We start from the raw sequence: 23,796 nt of genomic DNA, 5'->3' as shown, positions 1-23,796 counted from the left end.
GCAACGTTCATGTTTGCGCTCACGTTATTGCATACTAATGAGCGCTAATTGTGCCGAGTGACCGGCTTTTATCAGCATGGCCATTTGCAACAGGGGCCATTTGCATAACAGTGTGGAAGTGCTTCTGAGCAGACAGGGACCGTGGAAACCCTGAGTGGTGCCAGCCCTGCCAATGGGGCAGCTCCCGGGGAGGGAGGCTGCGCGTCCCCATGCAGGCTCCCTGCTGGGTGCCGTCCCTCTGCAGCCTGCACAGCCGCTCCGGAAGCGGAGCCGGCCCTGTCGCTTAGACCTGCCTGCTCTTACCTGTAAGTGACGAATGGCAGAGAGCTGATGGGATGCTCCCGGCCCCAGACCCTGTCGAAAAGGGTCCCTTTGTGCCTGGGCAGAGGTTTTGCTCGCAGAGCTGGTGCTGCGGTTGATAGCGACCTGCCTGGCTGCTACAGCAGCGCGGCAACAGCCCCACGGGACCACTGTGCCACGCAGGCTGGCCCTGCCTGATGCTCTGCTGCCTTGGGCTGCGTGTGACTGGCAGGCCCGACCTTTGGTGGGTGCTGAGAGCCCCCGGCGTCCTCTCCTCGCGCCTTTGGCCTCTGCGCTACAGCCGGGCTGCTTGGTGAGGCGCCAGTGCCTGGAGCAGGCGGCCTGTGGACCCTTTCGGCAGCAGCCCCTAGGAGCTGCCTCACTGCAGAAGGGTGTTTGCCTCCACGGGAGCAGAAGAGGAGCTTCTTGGCACCCAGGCATGGGGCCTCAAGGACGGGGGGACCATCTGGGCTAAGGTGGCTGCTGGAGGAGGGTGAGGGGCGATGTTTGCCTGCCTTCAGGCTGCCTATCCTCTTGACAGCAAAGCGCCAGTGACCTTCTCTCATCACTGTCCCCAGAGGCAGGGAAAAATCCATGTGCACATCTCCTCAGTTATTGGCATTTGCTCTAAATTGTTCACCTTGAGCATGTCTCCTCCTCACCCCTGCCCTTCCTCAACCTGAGATCGTTCTCATAATATCTGGCATCCCCACAGCAGCTGGATCTCTCTTGCAACAGCACCTGTGCTCTGATATTTAACCCATGCAATGAGCCTGTAGAAACCTCCAAAGGGTGCTCTGCTGCGGAGGAAATGCTGCCATAGCTTGAGGTAAAGTAGAGGGACGGGGGGCTTGACAGAGCTGGCTTTCCTCAGCCCTCCTGGTAAAAAACCTGTGCAAAATCTGAGCATGAGCCTAAATGGTGTTTGTAGGTTCTAGCCATGGCTGCCCTGATGTAGTGCTGGCGACAGGCCTGTTTCGGGCAGGACGGCATCTAGCACAATAGCACCCCGACAGTGCTGCCAGGAAGGAGCTTCGACTTCAGCGGGGGCAATTCTGATTTTGGATGCCAGGCTTGCTCACCTTGATGGTCTTGGGCTGGGGCCTCAGAGGCCTAAATAATATTTCCCTCCCACCTGTTGTCATGAGCAAATACAGGGGGATCTGTCACACGGCTTTTCCAGCTACTAACTTGGGAGTCTTGCTTACGGCTGTGTGGTGGAAGCCAATTAAAACCGGTGACAATGGTAACTGAGTAAGGGTGCTTGAGGATAAGGATGACCTCATGTCTAAAATGGTAATGAGACCTATTTAAAAAAGAAATTAAATGAAAGAGGGAGTGGAGGCAAAGGTGGTGCAAGAGGACCTGTTGCAGACAGACACAATACCTGACAGCAAGAGCGCTGCAAGAGACGGGAAGCCCAGAGATGTCAGGCTTATAAATCTGCTTAATAAACAGGCTGCTCCTGAGCTAGCTGTGCTGTTGCTCACACCAAACCCACCAAAATGCTTTAGTATATGTTTAAGCCAAACATGTTACTTCGCTGTTTGCCCAGGCCTGGGTTTGGGCTACAAGAAGTAGGGGCAACACTTGTTGCTGGTTTTTGCCTTCAACGCTCTAGGAAATCAGCAGCAGCTGCCAGCTGGAGTGGTCATGGGGAAGCTGCCAGCCACAGGGGTGGTCATGGGGAAGCTGCAAAGAAATGCTCTTAAAATCTGCTGCTGTGGGATAACTCTTGAGCAAAGGACAACTGCAGCAGCTTGCGGGGCCGCAGGGTGCGTGTGTGGGCACGAGTGACTCCCTCCTCCACACGTCCTTCACGGAGGGAGCAGAGCCACATGCCGGGGCCAGCGCAGGTCCCCAGGCAGCGCGTCGTGTCCGTGCCAGTGGGCTCCGTAGGGGCGGCGGGGCCCTCGCTGCATTGGCTGCCCGCACACCCAGAGCGCCACCCGCACTCACCCTGTGCGCTGGTTTTTGCAGGTGGGGAGGCACCACTGCCACGGGGCACCACAGCGAGGCTGGGCCTGGGCTGGACCCCCACGCGCTGAGGGGCGACCCGCGCAGCCGGCTGATGTGCCGGCGCCTGCCCTCGTCTTCTGGCCTGCTGAGAGGATACAGCTGGATGAAGGCTAAGGATGTGCTATGGAGCTGGGATTAAACTGCTCTGACCTGTGTGAGGGCAACTCCAGCTTCGGCAGCCAGGAGCCGCAGCAGAGGACCCTGCAGGAGCTCTGCACCGTAACAGTCGTACGTATAGAGATGGGACAGCTCTGGAAAATGAGATTTGCTCCACAGAAACAAGTCTGGAGGAGGAGTGGAGGGGGGAAACCAGGCATGTAACAGCAAAACACTCCCTCCAGCCAGTGGGTGAGTGATTGCCTCTGGAGATAGTATTCCCAGAACAACGTTTCCTAGATAACATCCTGCCACTAGCCAGAGGCCAAGGAACCAGCTACTGAGCAGGACAGCTCAGCTGTGGCAAGGAGCCCTCCCATGCAAGCGAGTGGGAGAGCCTCCTAGGAGCGGACGTGGCATGCCCTTCCGTGCCCTTGGCCTCCCATGTTCCCTGGAACTCAGAGTGCTTTTCAAATATTAATAGAGAGGATTTAATTAAAAGTCAACACCTCTAGTAAATGCTACCTCCCCCTGCCACTACCTAAGGCAGTAGCAATGACACAGGGATGCACCTCTCCGCAATGGACTCTGCGTGAGCCTGCTGGATGGACCTGCTAGGTTTGGATTGCTCGGCTTCCTGCTGCAGACGGCATGAACCTTTAATTAGAAGAACACAAGCTGCCTGGCTCCTCTGGCTCTGGCAGCTTTGTTACAATTAATATTCCCCCTGCTAGGGCCAGGATTTATGCTCTGCTCAGCTGCAAATGAAGTGCTCCATCAACTTCAAGCATTCAGAAACCACTGACATCCCAGGAAACAGTAATCAGTTTGCGTTTGTGTGTGTGTGTGTATGTGCACGTGTTTGGAAAGGAAAGGTGGAACCACGGGTGAATTTCTGCTCCCTGAGTGACTCCTTAGAGGAACTTGCAGTAATGTTTCAGGCCGTAGCCAGAGGTAAAAAGGTACTGCTGTGAATGCACCAAGGAATGAGAAGGTGTGATTTATTTTTGTTTTCTTGAAGTGTACTGCCATCCTCACTTCACTGATAAAAGTCAGGTATTACCCTTGGACTAGACCAGGAAGGATGCAGAAATCGGATGGTGCTACAGTCTCTGACTGCAAACAGCCATATCAGCTTCTCTGGGCTGCTGGTAAATGAGATGATGGCCATGGTTTATGCAGAATTATGTTTTTGGTTTTTTTTTTTTCTGATTTTTTTTTCATAGCCAGTCCTAGAATAAGGTGAGTGGGGTCAGCTTGCCTCACCATCTTGGCTGTCTGCTGTGGTTTTCATCTCCCAGAGAGCCAAAAGCCCTTTCCCACCTGGTCTGGGGGAGAGTGGTGGAGCAGAGGCAGGGAGCAGTTTGGAGGCAGGAGATGAATATCTCCCCAGGGACCCCATCGCTCTGCTGTGAGATGAGGCCAAGCCACACGCGTGCACAGCCATATCCCAATAACACAGCAGAGCCAGCATCTGCTCTTGGATGTCTTTCTTGCTCAGCTCAGGATTTGCAGCACCCAGCAGTTCCCAGCCTAGGGAGCAGCTACAAGAGCAGCTCCAGCACCAGCGAGGCACCAGCACCTGCGCTCTACTCGTGTGCCTCGCGAGCTCTCCCGGCCTGCAGACTGGCCCTGCCTGCTTGACGGTGACACGGACCCACTGTGAACTTTCCAAGCTGCAGTGCAAGTACGTGTGCTGGAGCCCAGCAGTGTGGCTAAGTTACAGCAACGTCCCTGAAGTGACTGTGCAGGTGGTTCTTTCTCAGTCCCCAGAATTGCTCTTTGCACATTTTAGTTTTAAGTTCTTGGTAGACCATGAGATGTATCCAGCTGTGGAAGAGGAACCTGACGCTTTATCTCCCTCCGTAAACGCTGCCTAATTTCCCCCTGCAGATTTATTTCTAGAGATGCTGGAAGAAGTAGGAAAAGATATTGAAGGAAGAACGGAGGGTGTGTGGCTATTGCTGTTAGAAAAATATTCTTCTGCTCTATAAATTGAGTGCAGGTGAACTGGAATATTTGAGAAGGGATTTAGACAGCACCTCCAAGGATGTTTTTCAAAGGGTAGATCCCCACACAGGGTATCCCAGCGCTCTCTGTCTTCAGATGATTGTAGTGGCCGCGTTCTGATGAGAGCCACACTGATAAATATGATTGTAGTGACTATGTATGCACTGAGCTCTGGTAGTTGAGATGGGCTCTTTCCATCCCATGTGTTATTCCTCAGTGTGAGATGTTTAGTCTATTCAGAGTCACATAGCTTTTCATGAGCTGGCACTGGGATAGCACAACAGAATTTAGTGAGCAGGAGTGTGCTCCCAGCCCTGTGCTCTCCTCATCCTTCCCCCTGAAGAGGGGGCACTGACTTTTAAATAGAAGGTCTGTAAGCAACATGCTCACCTAGTATGTGTGGACAAACCTAAGCTTGCACATCACATTAAAATTGCTGGAATATTTTAGATCCACAGTGGAAGTAAGATATCCCTCCTTTTTAATAGAGGGAGAACAGTGAGTATTGTTAAATGGTGATTTAAAATGATAAGACTTGCTTTAAATCTTAAGGTGCAGTAATCAGGAGAACCTGAAAGAGAAGCAAATTTCAAATAAGTATCTCTGTCCAAAATAGAAAGTGAACATAAAGCCCCAGGAAAGAAAGTCCATTTGTGCCACCCTCTCCCGAGCATGCCAGGGAAGCAGCGCTTTGGCATGATTTTTCATAGGACAGCACTTGGTAAAAGGCCTGTCTTGCAAAATGCCTCAGGGTAACTCATGGCCCATGGTCTTGGTGAAAGCTGTGGCTTCCCAGCCTTTCGCCTGATGTGAGAGCCAGGTCTCTCCCTTCGCTTCCTGAGCAGCCTGGCGAGGCGCGGCATAGGGAGCATGGGGCTCTGGCCTCCCATGTGTGTTGCAGGCAGGAGTGGGGGGAAGCCCTCTGTATGCCCCCTTTGGGGGAGTCTCTCAGAGCCAGTTTTCAGCTGTCTTGCAGCTAGGACGAGGTTGGTTTCTGAAGGGCTGGGGCGCAAATGGAGCCCAGCTCAGTTTGTTGCTACATGATACATCTGAATAATATTGTTGTGGTTCCTTTTCTCTCTCTCTCTCTTTTTTTTTTTCCCCTGTGCCAGCTGACAGCTGTATTACTGACACCTGGTAAAATCAACCAGCTGATTGTCTGCTGGGAGGTGAGGGTAAAGGACAATTTCTCCTAGACACAGGAGAAGTCTTCCTGTCTTTCTTTCCGAAGAGGTGAGCTAGAAATTGGAGACCTGCAGGGTCCTTTTCCAGAGGGTCCTTTCCCGAGATTCACTGGCTTCCTCCCAGCAATGGTCGAGAACAGTCTCCTGGTTTGCCCATTCTCACGGCCAGGACTACCTGAGTTACGTGCATGGCTTCATGACTGGTTTGGATACTTACCTGTAGGAAGGGAGGGCTCCCAGAGATGTTCCAAAAGGGAGCATAGCAGGGAAGTATGTTTTGAATGTGGTGTGTTTTGAATGTGGTGGGACTGCTCTCTCCTTCTGTGTACACTGCATGGGTCGAGTATAGCAGAGCTTGTGTGCTGTCTGTGCACAGCTCGCTAGCCCTGTCAGCATAAGGATGTCTGGTCACGATGAGGGGCTTGGGAGATGTGCTTTCAAGTCTCTTCCAGTTCTTCAGGAGGATACATGCAAGAGAGCATGTCAGTGAGGAGATCTCTTTTTCTGGGAGCTGCAGCGATGCCCACTTCTTCCTCACCCCTTTTGCCTTTCCTCAGACATCTTCTGACCGCAGTGGAAAGAGCTCCCCATCCTTCTCTGCTGCTCTCTTGGGAGTCGTGTGGACATTCCTGACAGGAGGAGTCCTGCTAGCCCTCTTCTTTCTTGTCTTCACAATTCGCTTCAGGAAAAACAGGTAAGAGCCTCCCTCTTCCACTGTGAAACTTCTCACTAGCTGGGGCAGCAGGGTCAGGTTCTCACAGTCTAAGCTATGAGCTGATGGTCAGCTAAGGTCAGGAAGGTACCACGCTGACGAAACAGTTCTGGGCAAGTAAGGGCAATTCTGGGGATGTTGTGGCTTTCTCCGGCATATTCTGTGTTGACCTCTGCTGGAGACTGTCCTGTCCAGACTATGAGTCAACCTCCTTGAGGCCAGGAACTACGGACAAGGCAGAGCTCGGAGGTCTTCTGGCATGTCGTGGGCTGCAGCTGTTGGAAGGGTCTTGTGAGTGAAGAGGCTGCCATTACCTGGCCCCTCGTGGCTGGAGCAGGAGTGCATGGTCTCATCTCCAGGATGGTGCTGACCAAAGAGCATCAGCAGGAGAGAGCAGAAAGAGAGCTGGTCTGCCTCTCCACCCCACAGGCCATAAGCATTGCTTTGGGCAACACAGCTGTGTGAGCTGTGTTGCCCAACACACATCCATCACACTCTCAACAACGCTCACGCTTGCTTCCTGGTGCTGGACCACTCGTAGTTTGGAAATATCGCTAAACTTTCTGGATCCAGACAGGTGGGGAATATGGTCTTCATTGCTAAGAGAACCGGATGGTAAAATGAAGGCTTTCCATGATGTCGTTCAGGCTGTGCAAAGGATGTAAAAAGTCTAGGTCCCCTGAGTGTCACATAAATCAATCAGTTCAGTAATTATATTCATATATTGATAGCTCAAGCACCCTCTCGGCCAGCCCTTAGCCTGAAAGTTCACTTTCCTAATCTTCCCTAGCAATTTTGGGTGTGTTGGCTTGCCGCCTCCTCCTCAGTTTCATTGGTATCCTGTTTTCTTTCTCCTCTGCCCCTGGTCTCCTCTGACCAGCTCTCTCGTGGACTGGATGAGTAGACAGTGAGGTGGATTGAGGACTGGCTGGGTGGCAGAGCCCAGAGGGTGGTGATAAATGGGGCCGAGTCTAGTTGGAGGCCTGTGGCCAGTGGTGTCCCACAAGGGTCAGTACTGGGCCTGGTGCTCTTCAACTTGTTCATCAGTGACTTGGACGAGGGCACAGAGTGCACCTGGAGCAAGTTTGCAGATGATACCGACCTGGATGGAGTAGCCGACACTCCTGAGGCCTGTGCTGCCATTCAGAGGAACCTGGACAGGATGGAAAGTTGCGCAGGGAGGAACCTCATGATGTTCAACAAGGATAAGTGCAGGGTCCTGCACCTGGGGAGAAATAACCCCAGGCACCAGTACAGATTCGGGGTTGACCTGCTGGAAAGTAGCTCCACAGAGAGGAATTTGGGAGTCCTGGTTGACAACAAGTTAACCCGGAGTCAGCAATGTGCCCTCGTGGCCAAGAAGGCCAATGGGGTCCTGGCCTGCATCAGGAGGAGAGTTGCCAGCAGGTCAAGAGAGGGGATCCTGCCCCTCTATTCAGCTCTGGTGAGACTGTGCCTGGAATATTGGGTGCAGTTCTGGGCTTCCCAGTACAAGAAGGACATTGAGCTTCCAGAGAGGGTCCAGCATAGAGCTCCAAAGATGATTAAGCGACTGGAGCATTTGTTGTATGAGGAAAGACTAAGCGAGCTGGGCCTGTTTAGTTTGGAGAAGACTGAGAGGAGATTTGATCAACATGTTCAAGCACCTGAGGGGTGATGTAAGGAGGATGGGGCCAGGCTCTTCTCCATGGTGGCCGGTGACAGGACGAGGGGTAACGGGTGCAAGTTGAAACATAGGAAATTTAATCTCCGTGTGAGGAAGAACTTCTTTCCTGTGAGGGTGACAGAGCCCTGGAACAAGCTGCCCAGAGAGGTTGTGGAGTCTCCTTCTCTGGAGATCTTCAAAACACGCCTGGATGCCACCCCGTGCCATGTGCTCTAGGTGCCCCTGCTGGAGCAGGGGGGTTGGGCTGGATGATCTCTAGAGGTCCTTTCCAACCTTAACTATTCTGTGATTCTGTGCCCCCTAGATGCACACATTTCCAGCCTTACTTAAAGCCTTTGTGCTCTACGTGCCTCGTTTGTATGGAGACACGTATCTGCAGGTAGCCCAGGCAGCTCTTGGTTTGGTGATCTGGTTCTGTTAAGGAACATAATGCTTCTTATAACTCTCTTAAACTCACAGAAGTCCTATTCATGATGTTTTTATCTTGATTCCTACGTCCATTATGGTGCAGTAGCTGCACAGTCTGTCTCCAGGTCTCAAGCATTTCATTTATCAGAGCAGAACAGAGTTGAGCTCTGTGGCCATCTTATTTGATCGCAAAGTTATTTAAGCCCCCATAGAGGTTCTCAGGGTGAAACTGTAATGGGTCTGCATTGCTTATTTGCATCTCAGCAAACAAATGCGGCTCTGCCTGCTGAACGCAAAGACGACCCTTGTCAGCCTGCAGCTGAGACCGTGATCTGATTAATGTCTTTCACCAGGGAGGGTGGCATGGTGAGGAGGCAGGCAGGGAGGGAGCTGGGTTGAATCTTAGGCTCTGTGTTGCTTCAGAGGTAGCAAGAATTGGCAGGAAGTTCAAGGACAGAGAAATGAAATTACTAGCAGCAGATTGAAGGGCTGAATCTGTGCAGAGGGAAGAGATGCTTTTGCTTGATGGGAGCAGTGGGAAAGGGTGACAGGTCTGTGGAGATCAGTGGTTTGGCTCTCCTCCCTGAATGCAGTTGCAAGGTTATGAGTAATGGCAAGAAATTAAAAAGTGAAAGCTGTAGCCCAAATAGCACTGACATCTCCTGTGTCTGGGACTATACTGAATGTGGAACATACTCCTCAAGGAAAGGACGAGAGGGAAAAACCTGTTCCTAGAGACACTGGAAACAGATGTACCCAAAGCACGGGATGTGCTACTGCTGGGGACAGTTACCCTGGGCTGCATTAGTGTGGTTTCCCACTCCATTTCCTGGCGCTTTGCGGCAGAGGGCAGTGCTGGGAGATGCTGGCCATGAAGGCAGGAAGTGGAGCTGCGCGCTGCGCCGAGCCGCCAACTCCCTGCTGGATGGAGGGGCAGCGCGGCGGCTGCAGTGCCCGCAGCAGCGACACGGCGAGTTTTGCCCGGCATGAGCACGGGTAGCAGAGGAGCTGGGGTGGCAAGACCCTCCTTGGTGTATTTGGTAGCCAAAGCCCATTGCTTGCCGTTGTTTTGTCCATAAGGAAGCTGGCTGAAGCTGCCCCAGTTACACTTTCCATGCCACAGGCACATGCAGGGGTGGAGGTGCCATGGGACAAGTTCATTATCTGTCTGTCTGGGGAAAGGGGGTCTTACTGCATCACAGGAGTGCTGGGGCAGGGAAAATGAGTACTCTAAAGACAGCAGAGCATGCCAGCAGTACCGGGCAGGGATGGGGTATACCATGGAGCACTGGCTGAGCTTTCCAGGGAGCTGTGAGCAGCTAGGCTTGGGGGGATGGGACAGCGAGGCAGGGAGGTGTCCCTTACAGCCATCGTCATCCTTATGAGGGGACCTTGCCTCTGTGGTTCCCGGTCATGGCGCTCAGTAACTGTCACTGCCTTCCCTGCTTTGTTTTCTGGAGGATTGTGAAGATGTCCAGCCCCAATCTGAACATTGTGACCCTGCTGGGCAGTGGCTTGACTTACTCTAGCGCTTACCTCTTTGGGATTCAGGAGCAGAGCCTGCCATCCAGAGACTCGGTGGAAATGCTTATTCAGGTGGGTGATTTGCTGGGGTGAGTGTTTACATGCACATACGCTTGCCCACGCTCTTCCGTACGGTAGGTCACCGTCCAGCTTCTGGGCACATTCAACTGAGTGGTTTCCACCTATACAAAATGATATTTTATGTCAGCACAACCTTCTTTATTTGATTACGGAAAGCCAACAGCACAAGGAGGAATGCAAGTCAGGTCTCCAGGAGAGGGAGCAGTGCCAGCAGCAGCTGCCCAACAGAACTAGGTAGCTTACTTGGTTTTTAAATGTAGAATATGGAGGCCAGCACGCAAGCTTCCTGGGTGCAGATCTTAGCAGAAATGCTGACTGGTGTGATGGATCCCCAACTCCTGGCCTGGGGCACCCCGCTTCCAGACCAGGGACTTGGCAGTGACCCAGCGAGGGGAAGGGTACATGGTTCCCGGAGATTCTGAGAAGCAAGGAGGTCCTGCCCAGCCATCTGAGTGGAGATAATCAACAGAGTTGCCAGCCAGTGATTTATTGTCACTTCGACCCTCTGTGCAGCTGTCACTCTCAAGCTGCCTGGCTCTCACTGCTCCTCTGACAAGGGCCTTTCAACGCAAAGAGGTGGGGATTTCTGCCATACAGCTTCCTCCTGACTGCCTGTTTGCTCTTGCCACCTCTGCTCTGCATCCTGGACATGTTGGCACCCTCCACATAGGTAGACTGCAGAGGGATGGGTGAATATGAGTTTATTTTATCCTGTAGCCACCTCTCTAATACCTGACATGGCCCTCCAGAAGCCAGAGCACCACAGCTCCATCCCCACTATGTCTTTTTATCCCATCTTTCGGGCAGATACTCCTGTCCAGGAAAAGTGCAAGCCCCACTGCTTCATCTCACTGCCTTCTTTCCACAGGTGCGGCTCTGCTTGCTGTGCATCGGAAGCTCCCTGGTGTTTGGGCCTGTCCTGGGCAAAAGCTGGCGGCTCTACAAAGTGTTCACCCAGCGCGTGCCGGACAAGCGGGTGGTGAGTACCCGAGCCAGGGCGCTGAGCAGCCCTACGCTGCTCACCTCCCTCCGCGAGGCATCTGGACGGGGGAGGCAGCAAGAAGGAAAGGAAAACACTCTACAACAGGGAGACACACTCTAGGAAGTCCCAAATCACTTTGGAATAGCTGATAAGACCAGCAAGTAAAGGGGAAGGTGGGTTACAGGGCTGTGAACAACTGGATACCACAGATTGCTTTCATTACACAACACACCGATGTTTATGTCCAGGTTTGGACTGATTGCTTTTAGGAGATGGAGATAAGCCAGGAACCTCAAGTTTATCTTCTTGGATGTGGCGTAACCCCTGGGTGCATCTGATATTTTGGGTGAAGGGAGGGAGTGCTGGATTTTCACCTGCAGGAGAGAGAGAGAGAGGGAAAACACTGGTTGGGAACAAAATGGGGGCCACCTGTATATACCTATTCATGTCAGAGCAGGTTTATAGCTTACGAAGGCCACTTTCCAGTGGTGAAAGAAATGGATCTTAGAGGAAAAGTATAATGAGGGTTTGCAGAGGAACAGAAAACAGGAAAGGACTGTCATTACTGAGGGATCTGAGGTCCATGTTAAACTTGCAATATAAGCTTTTATTTTCACTCTTTTTCTTTCTGCTTGTAATGTAGGTAAGTAGATGATACTTTTGTTTTGAAGGGCCTTTTTTTTTTGGAGATGCCCTGATAGCATTTGGAGATGCCTTGAGAGCAGGGCATTTACCAGCTAGCCACACAGTTGGTGAGAGTTCATTCATGGTCCCAATTCTGATTAGGTCTCCAAGAGTTTTGGAGCCAGAGATAGTGACCTATAGCTACTTGAATATAGGTGACCTGTAGGACTTCGCTCTGGGGGAGGTATTCAGGTAAACATGTCCCTTGGAAGAAAGAATCAGAAAGAGGCCCGGGGGAAGGAGGATATTGGTGTCTCCTTGATACTGACTGACACTTCCTGCATGTTTCTGCAGATTATCAAAGACCTCCAGCTGCTGGCGATGGTGGCAGCGCTGGTGCTGGCAGATGCAGTGCTGCTGTTGACATGGGTATTTGCTGACCCGATCCAGTGTTTCCGAAGCCTCAGCGTCTCACTGCGGGTAAAGGGATAAGGAGGTGGGGGAGCATCATGGTGTGTCCTGTCTGATTTCTGTGGAAACGGGGGTATGTGGTCAGGTACTTGGAGGTAGGAGAGAGCAAAAGGGAGAAGGAAGACATGAAGGAAGATGGATTCAGAGCTCTCTTTTACCAAGCAATAAAGTCTCATGATGATCTTGACCAAGCTGTGCTGGTCGCTTGGGTGGCAGAGTTGAGATCCATGGCATCTGCAGATGATTAACCGTGTTTAGAAAACCTAGATGTTAATCATCTAGGTTTGTCATGTTGGCAGATGAATATCAAAATCTTTCTTCCTTTAACTCTCCAACTCTGGCAGCACCAGTTTTGGCGCCTCCTTTTGGGGATTTTCAGGGGAGAAGTGTTTGTGTTTGTAGAACTGTCTGTCCGTTTTTCGGTCCCTGCTCCTGGGCAGGCAGAGCAACCTTCACTTCTGTGTTCTTCTGTGTTCCCATTGCCTCCTAGGTGACAGAGAAGGGCATGACCTGTTCCGTGAGCCGGATGCAGTCCTGCGCCTCTCTTTACTCTGACCTTTGGTTCGTTCTCATTTTAGGGTTTAAGGTGCGTAACCTCTTTATTGATTCTCACATTGTATCTCACCTCCTCCCAGTTTGATGGCAGCAGCATCTGCAGTTTCATGGCTCTCCCAGTCTATGTGCATATTGCACATATCAGCTGCTCCTGATAAGTCTTGAAAGTCCTCCCATGTCCATTGCTTCCTGTCTTGATGCTTCCTTGCATTCTCCATAAATTCCCTGTTAACTTCTTCATTCTTGCCTATCTCTTCAACATGAGTTTGAACACACTGTCTCTCTAGTTCTCTCCCTGTAAACTCTCACACCTCATCTATAGGCCATCTTAAACCTTGTGTCTTTGTATTCCCCGAAGTTCACTTCTTCCATAAGGCCTCAGATGACTATCTACTACAGTGATGTGCTATGTAGTTCAGACCTTGGGTCCTCTGAGTGCAAGTCAAAGAGGTGCAGGTGAGAAGTGCTTGGTGTCTACCTTTACAGGATGAGCATCAGTTAATTATAACACTGAAATACACTTTCACTGATGTAATTTGTATGTGGCCATTCTTATTCCATCAGAGTGTATAATTATAGCAGTAATTATCTGTGCTCTCATGTGTCCCTGGGTTGGCAGAGGTTAGAAGCATTTCAGAAAGCTGATTTTGATGAATCTTATGAGATCACAGCTTCTTTCTGAATGACTCAATCTATATGCAATACAAGCAGTTCCTTTCTGACTCACTGTAATGTAATACACATCGACCATCCACCAGGAGTCACAGGGAAAATAGCAGGAGGAGACCTCAGGACACTGTCAAGTCCTTCTCCTGCTCAAGTTCATTTTAGAGACGTTTGTCTAACCCATTCTTACAGGGCATTTTGTGCTAGGGATTGACCTACACCTTCCTTGGGCTGCCTGTTTCAGTGCTCCTTCCCTGCCTTTGCTTACAGTTTATGTTAGGTTTCTTCTTTAGGTGAGTAATGCTTGTGTCTACAACTGCTACAAACTCCTTTCCTCTCGTTCAGAATAAGACATGCCCAGCTATATCTTCTCTTCATAGTGTTGTGTTGAACCTGACTCTGATCCTATCTACTTGCTTTCATAGCAGTACTACTTTAGTGGTTCCTCTGGAGTTAACTTGGATTGACACTAATGTACAAGTAGGTTTCTCTATGCATGAATGTAGCACTTCTTATCTTCCAAGGCATTAATATGCCAAGCCCTTTGTGAAGCCACTTGCTATATTATCCTGTTTTACAAGCACAGAGCAATGAACAGAAATTACTTGGCAACGTCACACCTTGAATTATGAGCAAAGTCCTTTGCTCAAGATTTAAATAAATAAATAAAGCATAGTCCTGTGCTTATTCTCCTGTGTCAAAGTCCTAGTTTAGTAGATAGCACTGCTTTTGTCTGTGTCCTTGAGAGACTGTATGAGTTTTAGATGGGGCTTGGGTGCTTTTCTTTTCTTGCTCAGAGATTGATAAGTGGTTTGCCCTTGGAGCATGTGTTTGGAGGTGCCCTGTGGTGAATGTGGTTATGAACCAGCGCTGATCCCACAAAGCAGATTTGAGTCTCAGTCTTGCTCCCAGCGAGGCAGGTGTCACCATTCCTCCTTGGGCTTTCCTAGTGCCTTCCTTTTTAATATCTGTTGGCAAAAGACTAACAGGCCTTTTATATTTATTTACTTATTTACCTTTATTTGCCTATATTATGTGACATAGGAAAAATGTAGGAGACATGTTCTTGATACTCTCAGTCCTTGCATGAGCAGGGTATTTGTTAGGCAGTATTTCTAGTGTATCCTAAAAATAGTACCTAGGCTCTGCTACAGAGGAGGGCAAAAAATAGTCAGTGTTTCCTACCAGTCTGTCCTGGTGAAGGAGAGAATTCCTTCCTGACCTGCAATCTGATGATTAGCTTACTCCTAACTACACTGGGAATATGCACCAGTGAGACACTTGAGAGGCAGCGTGGTAAGGAAGTCTGTCCTGAAGCAGCCAACCTGCTGCTGGGGAGGAAGGATCTCTGTGCACAGAGCATTTTTTGACACCTTTCACCACCACTAGATGCGGAAAGGAAACTGTAAAGAGCAGGGAAAAGAGTATTACCCAGAGTTTCCTGGATTTTTGTTTAAGGAGGCATCAGCTACATCTCTTCCCCCTAAGAGTCTGCTTCTTCTGTCTTGCGTTTTCCTTGTCTAGCTATCTCCATTCTGCTCTACCAGTATTATGCTGTTGCATTTTGATGGCAAAGTGCTTTCTGCCCCCCCCGCCCTCTGCTTCTCTGGAGGGATTTCTGTCTCTCATCTGTCTGTGTTTGTTTGGTGTTCCTACTCCAGCACTCTGGAGTGAATATTTTCATCGCATGCTCCTCGCATGTCCTGGCTTATGCCCTGCTGGGTGGCACTGCCTGCCAACCTCATCTTCAGCTCCCCGCTTGGGTGCTGCTGCTGCGCCCCAGCCAGGACCCACAAAGCCTGCTGACACATTCAGTCCTGCTCTCTCGCCCTGCGTGGGACCTGCAGCAGGAAGCTGGGTAGCTGCTGCCGAGTTCCCAGCGCGAGCTGAGAGTCTGCATTATAGATCAAAGAGCATTAATTAGGATTGTACTGAATGTATCCGAGGAATCTTAGCTCAGCATGAAGTGGGGGTTCACTGTGTCAGGCTGTAATTTTCCACAATCTGGAAATCTTTTCTGAACTTCTTTTTCTGAACTGTTTTCTAATTCCAGAGTATCCTGTTGCTATACGGGACATACTTGGCTGGTCTGACCGACAATGTCAGCTCTCCGCCAGTCAACCAGTCCTTGACGCTCATCGTTGGGGTCAACCTCATTTTCCTGGCTGCTGGGACTGTCTTCTTAGTTCATCGTTTCTTCCACACTTGGCACAACCTGCTGTTTGGTTTCACCTCTGGAGGCATCTTTGTGTGTACAACGACAATCAATTGTTTCATTTTTGTCCCACAGGTATGCGGCATCTGTCCGGAGAGCTGGTCGGAAATGGGCATGCTTGGGGAGTAGCAGCTGTAGAGTCCTAAGCATTTGTTTTTCCTGCCCTTTTTTTTTTTTTCCCCTAAATGTTCAGACAAAACTGCACAACTCCTCAGTTGCTCTGCTCCCACATTGGGTATTCCCAACACACAAGGGCTCTGCTTCCCCAACAAGTTCCTCAGTTCTCTCCCCACAGCCCATGATGAATCCTTCTCCCCCGTGCCTAGATTTGAACCATGCTTCCACTCCTTTCCTTGGCCTCAGCACCGTAGTGCACCTTCTCCTGCCACCACCCACCCCACAACTGCCCCCAGGGCCAGTCATAGCGCCTAACATACCTGGCACATCCTTTGACATGTGTCCTTTGCCCTATGCTGACCTTACGTAGGAACTGTGAGCTCAGGCTTGATTCAGAGCTACCGCTTAGAAACTCTTGTAGAAGAGCATGACATGAGCGATGCAGGGCACACGCACAGGTGATATGGGCTGCTCTTGTGGCAGTGGTGCAGCTGCTGAAAGAGGGGAGAGGAACACAGCTTTGCAGTGTGCGAAGCGGGAGATGCAGAGAATTTTAAGGAAGCTTTTTGTGGCAACTCTCTGCTTTTCTGCTTTCCATGTCTTCCAGGGGAATCTGGCATGTTTGACTGTAATGAGAAAAATGCTGTCATTGTTACAATGAGAGGAAACAGTTGTTTACTCAGTTTTATATTTTGAGGGACATTCGGGCTCAAGGAAATGAGGTGAGAGAGGGAAGAAGTGAAGCACAAGAGAGCAGTCTGGTGAAAGAAAAGGCTCGGAGGGGATCTTATCTCTGTGTATAGATATCTGATGGGGGAAATGGAACCAGATACCAGGTATCTGGTGACAGGAAAAAATGAAATATGGGAAACCCCATTTAAACATTAGAGGGACGGGAAAAAAAAATCTTTTGCCATGTGTGTGGTCGAACACTGGAACTGGTTGCCCAGAGAAGTTGTGGTATAAATATCCTTGAAGATATTTAAGGCCAACTGGACACAGTCCTGGGTAACCTGCTATAGCTGACCCTATTTGAGCAGGGGCATTGGACCAGACCAATCTCTAGACGCCTCTGCCAACCTCAGTGATCCTTCCTGCTTCTTCTCCCAAATGTTCAGCTTAATGTATGCAACTCGTGCCTGTCTATAAGGCCTGAGTTTCCTTTTCCCACAGCCCTTAATGGATCTTCCTCCCCGTGCCCAAATTGCTAAATGTTACTATTAGTAAATGTTACTGTCCTCAAGTTTGCTCAACAATTCTCCTGTGATCAGTTGATAAGGTAAAACTGCAGGGACTCGACACACTAGATTACCAGCATGCCGATTAGGGACCAGACGTCCTGTGCCAAACACAAACCTACTGGCGGTTCTCTGTAGACCAAGGGACCTGCAGACCAGAGTGAGGACAGAGAGGCTGATGAACTGCATGGCACAGGTTGACTGTGCATTCTGCCTGCCCTATTTTTCTGCTGTAGCCTTGGGGCCTTGAACATTTCATTTAACTTAGATCTTTTAATTCATCAGCTTTCTTTTTTTTTTTTCCTCCTTAATGGGCTTGCTCTCCTATTGCTCATTTGAAATCGATGAGCAGCTGCATCATTGATGCACACAGCCTTCGCACAGATACGATCCAGGGAAGCAGATCTTAGGCAGTTCTGGTTTTCAACTTGTCACCAGCGATTCAGGGCTCAGCGAGTGCTGTTCTCTGCGCACTACTGAGTCGGGGGGAAGGAGGAGGGGGCCTTTTGCAGTGTGCATAAGCAGGAACTAAGTCTCTGTATTAAAGGCTAAAAGCAAGGGCAGGGTAGGGCTTTAGTTGGGATTTGTGGGCGGCTCCGAGCGACTCTCCACTGCGTGGCTCAGCAGTCTCTCTCCGTGCTCATCTGTCACTGCCGGTCTTTGTCTCCCTCCCTGTCTGCCCCTTTGTCTCGCTCCATCTCTGGCTGCTGCATCTGCCTCCCTCTGTGCATGTGTGGCCTGCGCCCAGTGTGCCTCTAACGGCTTCTTATGTTCTACAGCTCCAGCAGTGGAAAGCCTTTGAAGAGGAAAACCAAACTGTAAGCCACATGGCCAAGTACTTCACCAGCCCAAGCCGAAGCTGCCACTCGGCCTGCAGCGCAGAGCAGCTCTGCCAGCTGATAGGAGAGAAGAGCTCCATGCAGCAGCTGCTCTTGGAGGTACGGGGGGCTTTGCCTGCCTTGGCCCCCTGCCCCAGTCGCATGCCCTCACTGCCCTCTCTGCATGGAGAAGACCGATTTGCTTTTCTGACATACTTTTAAATCCTCAGCATGTCTTACCCTCTGCATCTGCTGGGCTTGATGTATTTATTTGTTTAATGCAGAAAAACGCCGTGATTGAAAGCCTCCAGGAGCAGGTGAACAACGCCAAGGAGAAGCTGATGAGGCTGATGGTCGTGGAGTGCGGCTGCGCTCCGGCGCCTGAGGCGGCTCCGTGCGCCACCTTCCCCTTGTGGTGCCAGGGCGCTGGTGAGCGTGGTGAGCAGCACGGTGGCGGCGACAGGCTGCCCTTGGAGCGCTGCCCCGCTGAGCCCAGCGGCTGGCAGTCTCCCAGTTTGCTGAGCGCGCAGGGCGGCCCGGCGCCCTGCGGCAAACACGAGTGCAACGGTGACGTTGAGGAGCTCCAGAAACCGGGGAGCCTTGAGCATACACCACCTGAGGAACCCGCTTGTTCTCAGAGACTGCTCTTTGATGTGGGGGAAGGCATCTTTGAGCACAGCCCCAAAGCTGTCCCTGAGCAAAGGATGTCCCCGAGGACTGGACACCCTTTGCAGCAGTTGCCAGGTCAGGAGTCCTCAGCTGCTGGCAGGGGAGCAGGGCCCCAGGAAAGCAGTGGGGTGACCAGGGCACAGTCCACCAGGGTCAACTATGTGAGCAGTGAAAAGCTACAGGAAATCTTGCAGGAGCTGAGCATGGATAGCAAGATCAGCAGCCCCGCCTCACCTCGGGGGACCCCTCAAGGCAACCATGGCCCTCCTTGTGACAGGAATGGCACATGGAGAGCCCAGGGAACCTACCCAGACACCTGCGCTCCCCTCAGCCTCGACCTGATGAGGTGGCGAAAGAGGATCCCCCTGCCTGGCCCTTCCGCCTGCTTCCCTGGGTCCGTGTCCCCCCAGGCTTGGTGCGTTGTGAACAAGGCGGTGAGCAGGATGCGAGCTGGACGAAGTGCTTGGAGCTGTGAGGGGTCAGCACGCATCTCTCTGGAGGAAGGAGATGGTACTGGTGGCAGAAGGCCCCTTCACCAGACGGTGCCACCCACTTCGACTGTGAGCACCGAGCTTTGCCTGCAGCCAGCAGAGCAGCAGGGCTGGCCCGAGCCTGGCGTCCAGAAGGCGGGCAGTGCCATCCCGGCGATGTGTCCAGGCATTGGCCAGGAACAGAACCGCGATGACTTCCTTCATCTCCTCCCACCACAGCAGGATGCTCTGAGGGAGCCAGTACAGCGCTTCCTGCACTCGCCATGCTATTACCCAGACTCTGACTCCAGCAGCAGCTCCGAGGAGATGTTTCACTGCTGCCACCGGCCCTACTGCGAGCTCTGCTTCCAGGGCCCGCTCGACTCCCTAGACAGCAGCAGCACAGACACGGAGCCAGGTGGATCTGCGGGCTGCTGGGCAGAGTTTCACAGCAGGCCTCAGCCCATAGTGAATTTCAAAGAAGATCTGAAACCCACTTTCGTGTGACTGTCACCACCCAGGCCCAAAGGCAAGTGCCACCCCTCTCCCAAAACACACTGTGTTTTAAACCATACAAAAGAAATACATCCCTTTGAGGGAAGTGTGTTGCACCCAGATTTAGGTGTAGGAGACCAATCTTAGGCCTCTCTAGGCTGCTCTTTGAGACCCAGGCTCGGTCAGCAGCAACTGCAGACCGTGCTTGTCTGATAATGGGTTAGCAGCCCTCTGAGAATGTGGCCAGTGGTTTCATCCTGGCCACCTGGAAGAGCTGCCTGTGTCCCACAGGCACGGAGCTGTTCCCCATCCCAGTGGCAGCCACCTCAGCAGAAAGACTCAGGACTGGGTGGACCATAGAGCTGGACTCCATCTCGGAGGATGCCCTGTGGGTGCGGGGCGATTCGCGCCCACAAGGAGCAGCACTGCAGCTTGGAAACTGGTTTATTTGCTGCACTCATCAGACAGACAGATGGACAGATGGGGAGAGGACTTCTGTTCCCCAAGGCTGGTGCTGTAGAGCCTCCCACCAGCCCTGCTTGCAGCTGGAGGCTGGGAACCGGCAGACTCTAGGAGAGCTTCAATCCACTGCTCGCCTGGGATGTGCTGGGGTCTCAGTGGAGGAAGGAGCCCCAAGTGCACATGCAAGTCTTCCTATATTTCTTTTGTTTGTTTTTCTTTTTGTAGTATCTGAGAAAATGGAATCCAAAGGTGACTTCTCCGGAGGTGACTTTGCATTTGGTATAGCTGAGGCACTCAGTGGTAGGTTAGGCTTGGGGCAGAGTCGAAGGGAAAGAAAAGTTGAATATCTGAAAAGAGGATCTGCAATTTGTTGTTGTTTCTTGTTTGTTTGTTTTTCTGAGGCTTGTGCCCTTCTGTGTATCTCTGTGGTGGATGAAGGAGCCTGGAATGATTTAGGTTGTTTAATATTGTCTGTTCTATTTTTATCTTAGAAATATCAAGAATAGTAAATCTGGTGTGCCTGCTTTTGTTGGATGTTTGTGAAAGCATTTCAGCATGCATTTGCCTTCACAGAAGTGCTGAGACTTGAGGTTCACTGTCTAAGCACTGCTATAAAAGGGTGCTTTTGTGGAGAGGTGGTAACAGAAGAACCATAAATCCAGTTTTGATGGAAGTTAACGATTTCAATTATCTCTTAAAATGGCGAAACCCTAAACTTCTGTATCCATTCACCAGTGTCTCCTCTTTTCCTCATTACTTTCACAGGTTTACTAGGCTTGTTGAAATCTGTGTTTCTAAGACAGATCTCCAAAATCAATAACCTTATGGGGGAAAATATTCCCATAGCCCCACTTTGTTCCCAGTATGGAAACACACCAGTGGGTGATCCCAATTTCATTTGTTATCTTTAACTAACAGAAAGCATTTTCCTTTGATTCTTCTTTCACACGTCTGGGTATTTACAGCTCAAGGGCTGCATGGTCAGCTCTGTCCCAGGTGAGATGTGTTGCTTGGGTGTCTTCTACTGCTCCAAGGCAGTTACACAGCCCAGGCCAGAGCAAAGACAGGGTGGAAATGTGGAGTATCTCCAGCAATCCCAGCACGGGGAAAGGCTGCACTTACAGTCCTTGCTGCCTTCCCTGATGCGGAAGGGGTGCTGGAGAAATAGGAGGGAAAGGAGCAATCCCCTTAGCTTGGCAGTCCAAAAGCTGTTTTATCTTCTGGGTCCAGGGCCTGGGTCCACAGGGCCGTCTATGCCCCAGCAAAGCAGCACAGAGCTCATACAGGGATGGAGAGAAAGCCATAAACAGCCAAACCTCTTGGCCTCGAGAGAGCGGAACGACTGTGCGAATGAGCAGAATGCAGAGAAGACAGTGACTTTACAGCAACTGATATTTTATTTATAGCCATAATTTCTCTGATAGGCTGGAGCTTCACCCGGAAGTGGCTTCAGCTTCACTTCACCGTCCGGAAGTGGCTTCAGCTCTGCGACCTGTGGAGTTGGGTGCCCTTGGGGCGAATGCAGCCTGCAAAGTCCTCGGCAGCAGCCTCTGGCTGCCCTTTCCTGGCAGGCGTGGGCAGCACATGCAGCTGGAGAACATGAACAGGCAATTTTTGTGCCTCAGTCAAGGGCAATGCAAGTGTCAGCCAAGCTTGCAGTGGGTGAGGTGGAGGGGATAGACAGTGGGGATGCAAAAGAGACCCTTTGCTAAGGGATGCAAAAGACAGTGCAAATTTGGAGGGGGCCCTGCCAGCTTTGGGCAGTTTGCTGGCCAGATCTCTTGTGCTGGAAAGCCTGGGCATCTCGGAGATGCTGTCAAGTCCCTGAGCCGTCGCTTTTGAGCCAAGAGGCAGGAAACTTTATTTAGGTGAGGAACAGATGGTGCTTTCCCAAGATATGCGATTGCTTTCCTGGCCCAGGGCAGTTTGGGACTGGGCAAGGTCTGCCTGCAGTTTTGCAGTGCCTGCAGTAGAGGCTGCTGCAGCAGCAGCAGCTGTTGGAGCTGAGCTGCCCAGAGCCTTGCTGGGAGCCTCTGGATGTGGGAGGGAGCAGTGGCCAGGGCGGGGGCAGCTGCCGGGACTTTCAGAGGGTGGGCAACACGGCCAAGCTTCGATCTCCTGCTCCCTCTTGCCTGCCGAGAAGGCTGCCGGGTTGTATCTGGAGCTGGTCTCTGCTGACATGCAGCCAGGACCCTGCTAGGAGAGGCTGTGCGTGTGGAGGAGGAGGAAGAGCGCTAGGAAGGAGGGAAGCCCTTTCCATCATGCAAGGACGAGGCTGGAGCCCTGCGTGCGCGTGCAGAGGGAGGGCAGCGAGCGGGATGCACAGGGCAGCGCTAGAGGCGCACGCAGGTAGGTAGTCACCCAAATGTCCCCTATAGAGCAACTTGGGGCACCTACAAACAGAACCAAAGTGCAGGGCAGGTGACTGGCTGGGCTGCTCTAAGGACCTCGCTAAATGGGAATAAGCACTGGAAAACCGCTTCTGCAAGGTAGTGTTGATTCCTCCCACCACTCAGTTCTGCCACTTCTGAGTGTGCTGAGATCAGTAACGTGGTCTGAGGCTAGTACACATCAGCATGGTTATAGGAAAGGATCAAACGTTAAGCCATGTGGAAGCAACTGATATAAAAATTAACTTAAAATCCACTAGTGAATGCAGAAAAATCCTCTGGAGGCCTTTTAACCTTTGGTTTGTTTGAAAAGTCATCACTGGAATTTGGGGCAATTGTTTTTCTCTTGCTTGTCAGGAGCAGCTATGGCCTGAAAATTGCGCATGTGAACACACATTTTCCACCTGCACACAGAAGGCTCATGCAATGTGTCCACGTGTGGGCACACATAAAAACTCATTGGTGCTCTTGACATCTCCCAAATCTAACTGCCTCCTCTATCAAGGAATATGCGTTTGATTCAGGTGGGGAAGCGGCAACGCAACACGTAATGCATGAGGCTGCTGATGTGAGAAGACCAGAGTGAGACAGTGGGGTGCCTTCAGTTACAGTTATTATTATGGGATCTTTGCATCAGGCAGACCCACAGAAAAGGCTTTGTGCTGCTTCACTTTAGGCATCTGGCTTGGGCATGAAGTTAGGCATTCAGTCTCCCTAGGCTCTTTGTACAGTCTTTGGAAAAGCCTGTATCCCTGCACTAAGCAGCTTAAAGCACCTTAGTCGGGGATTTGCCCTGAATACAAGGTTTCTGAATAGCTGCAGGGGACAGCAGTACAAAATCCAAAGGGACAGGAGCCAAGTGGAAGGGTGGCAGCAGGACAGGGCATGCTCCTAGTTAGGACTTAAATTTCCGGAGGAACTTGTCATTGACTATGGACCTCAGAGACCTGCAATATCAATATCCAGTGGGGGAAATTCCTGCTCCAAAGCTGTGCTCTTGAGAAGGGATGCTCTTCTCCCTTGTTCAAGGCAGAAGCCACCTTCTTATGGAAATCAAGATGAAAGTGATTGGAAGAAGGATCTCTGCCTGCTCTCAGGTGAGTGCAAGACTTGCAGTTGCTACTAAGGGGCTGTAACTCCTGATACCAGCCCTTGCTCCCTTTCCAAGGAGTACTTGCCAGCAGAGAGGTTTCTATGGCACATAGGGCAGTTTCTTATGTCAAGTGTTAATGCTCATGAGGTTCTCTGAATAGTTTTAGCTGCTGGGATTATGTTTCCAAGTGATCCTGTCCCTGCTTTCCCTCCTTTCTTTCCTTCTGTGCTAGTTGTGCATCTCCTAGCTCTGTGACTCTGACTTCCGTCTGCAAACTGTACAAAGCTGATAGGAAGAGCTGAATTCACTTACCCAGTGGGCTTGAGCCCTGCCATGTATAACAAGGTAGAAGATGCTCCACAGAGGATCATGCAGAGCCTTTCCCTGTACACGGGCCCTGCTCAACAGGATCGCTGCTCTTTGAGAAGCTCTGCAGCCTCCACCGGCTTCCCGCCACCTGCAGCAGAGCACCTAGACCTTCTCCGTGTGGTCAAGAAGGGTCGTGTCGCAGCCTGCATGACATGTCCCTGC

The 23,796-nt window shown here is 51.2% G+C and overlaps 1 protein-coding gene across 1 annotated transcript; it reads left to right on the top strand.

Annotated features, from left to right (window-relative positions):
• The first annotated feature begins 2,432 nt into the window (after nucleotides 1-2,432).
• Nucleotides 2,433-19,338, top strand: GPR156 (G protein-coupled receptor 156). The gene is made up of 9 exons (XM_088535781.1): nucleotides 2,433-2,547; nucleotides 6,167-6,303; nucleotides 9,856-9,991; nucleotides 10,869-10,979; nucleotides 11,961-12,086; nucleotides 12,568-12,663; nucleotides 15,352-15,587; nucleotides 17,575-17,806; nucleotides 17,971-19,338. Exons 1-9 carry the CDS (start codon nucleotides 2,443-2,445, stop codon nucleotides 19,330-19,332), a joined length of 2,541 nt encoding a protein of 846 aa, XP_088391907.1. The 5' UTR covers nucleotides 2,433-2,442; the 3' UTR covers nucleotides 19,333-19,338.
• The last annotated feature ends 4,458 nt before the right edge of the window (nucleotides 19,339-23,796 follow it).

This window comes from Tinamus guttatus, unplaced genomic scaffold (assembly GCF_059628265.1).
Source record: "Tinamus guttatus ecotype Peru unplaced genomic scaffold, ASM5962826v1 Tinamus_guttatus_pri_ptg000646l, whole genome shotgun sequence".
Classification (NCBI taxonomy): domain Eukaryota; kingdom Metazoa; phylum Chordata; class Aves; order Tinamiformes; family Tinamidae; genus Tinamus; species Tinamus guttatus.
This window is presented reverse-complemented; position numbering and strand designations above follow the sequence as displayed.

What these genes read in the sequence shown, in the direction of transcription:
- GPR156 (XM_088535781.1), top strand. Translation starts at nt 2,443, where the DNA reads ATGGAGCTGGGATTAAACTGCTCTGACCTGTGTGAGGGCAACTCCAGC. An exon ending in ATTCGCTTCAGGAAAAACAG is followed by an intron (nt 6,304 to 9,855) that starts GTAAGAGCCTCC and finishes TGTTTTCTGGAG; the next exon opens with GATTGTGAAGATGTCCAGCC. An exon ending in TGTTTCATTTTTGTCCCACA is followed by an intron (nt 15,588 to 17,574) that starts GGTATGCGGCAT and finishes CCATCTCTGGCT; the next exon opens with GCTGCATCTGCCTCCCTCTG.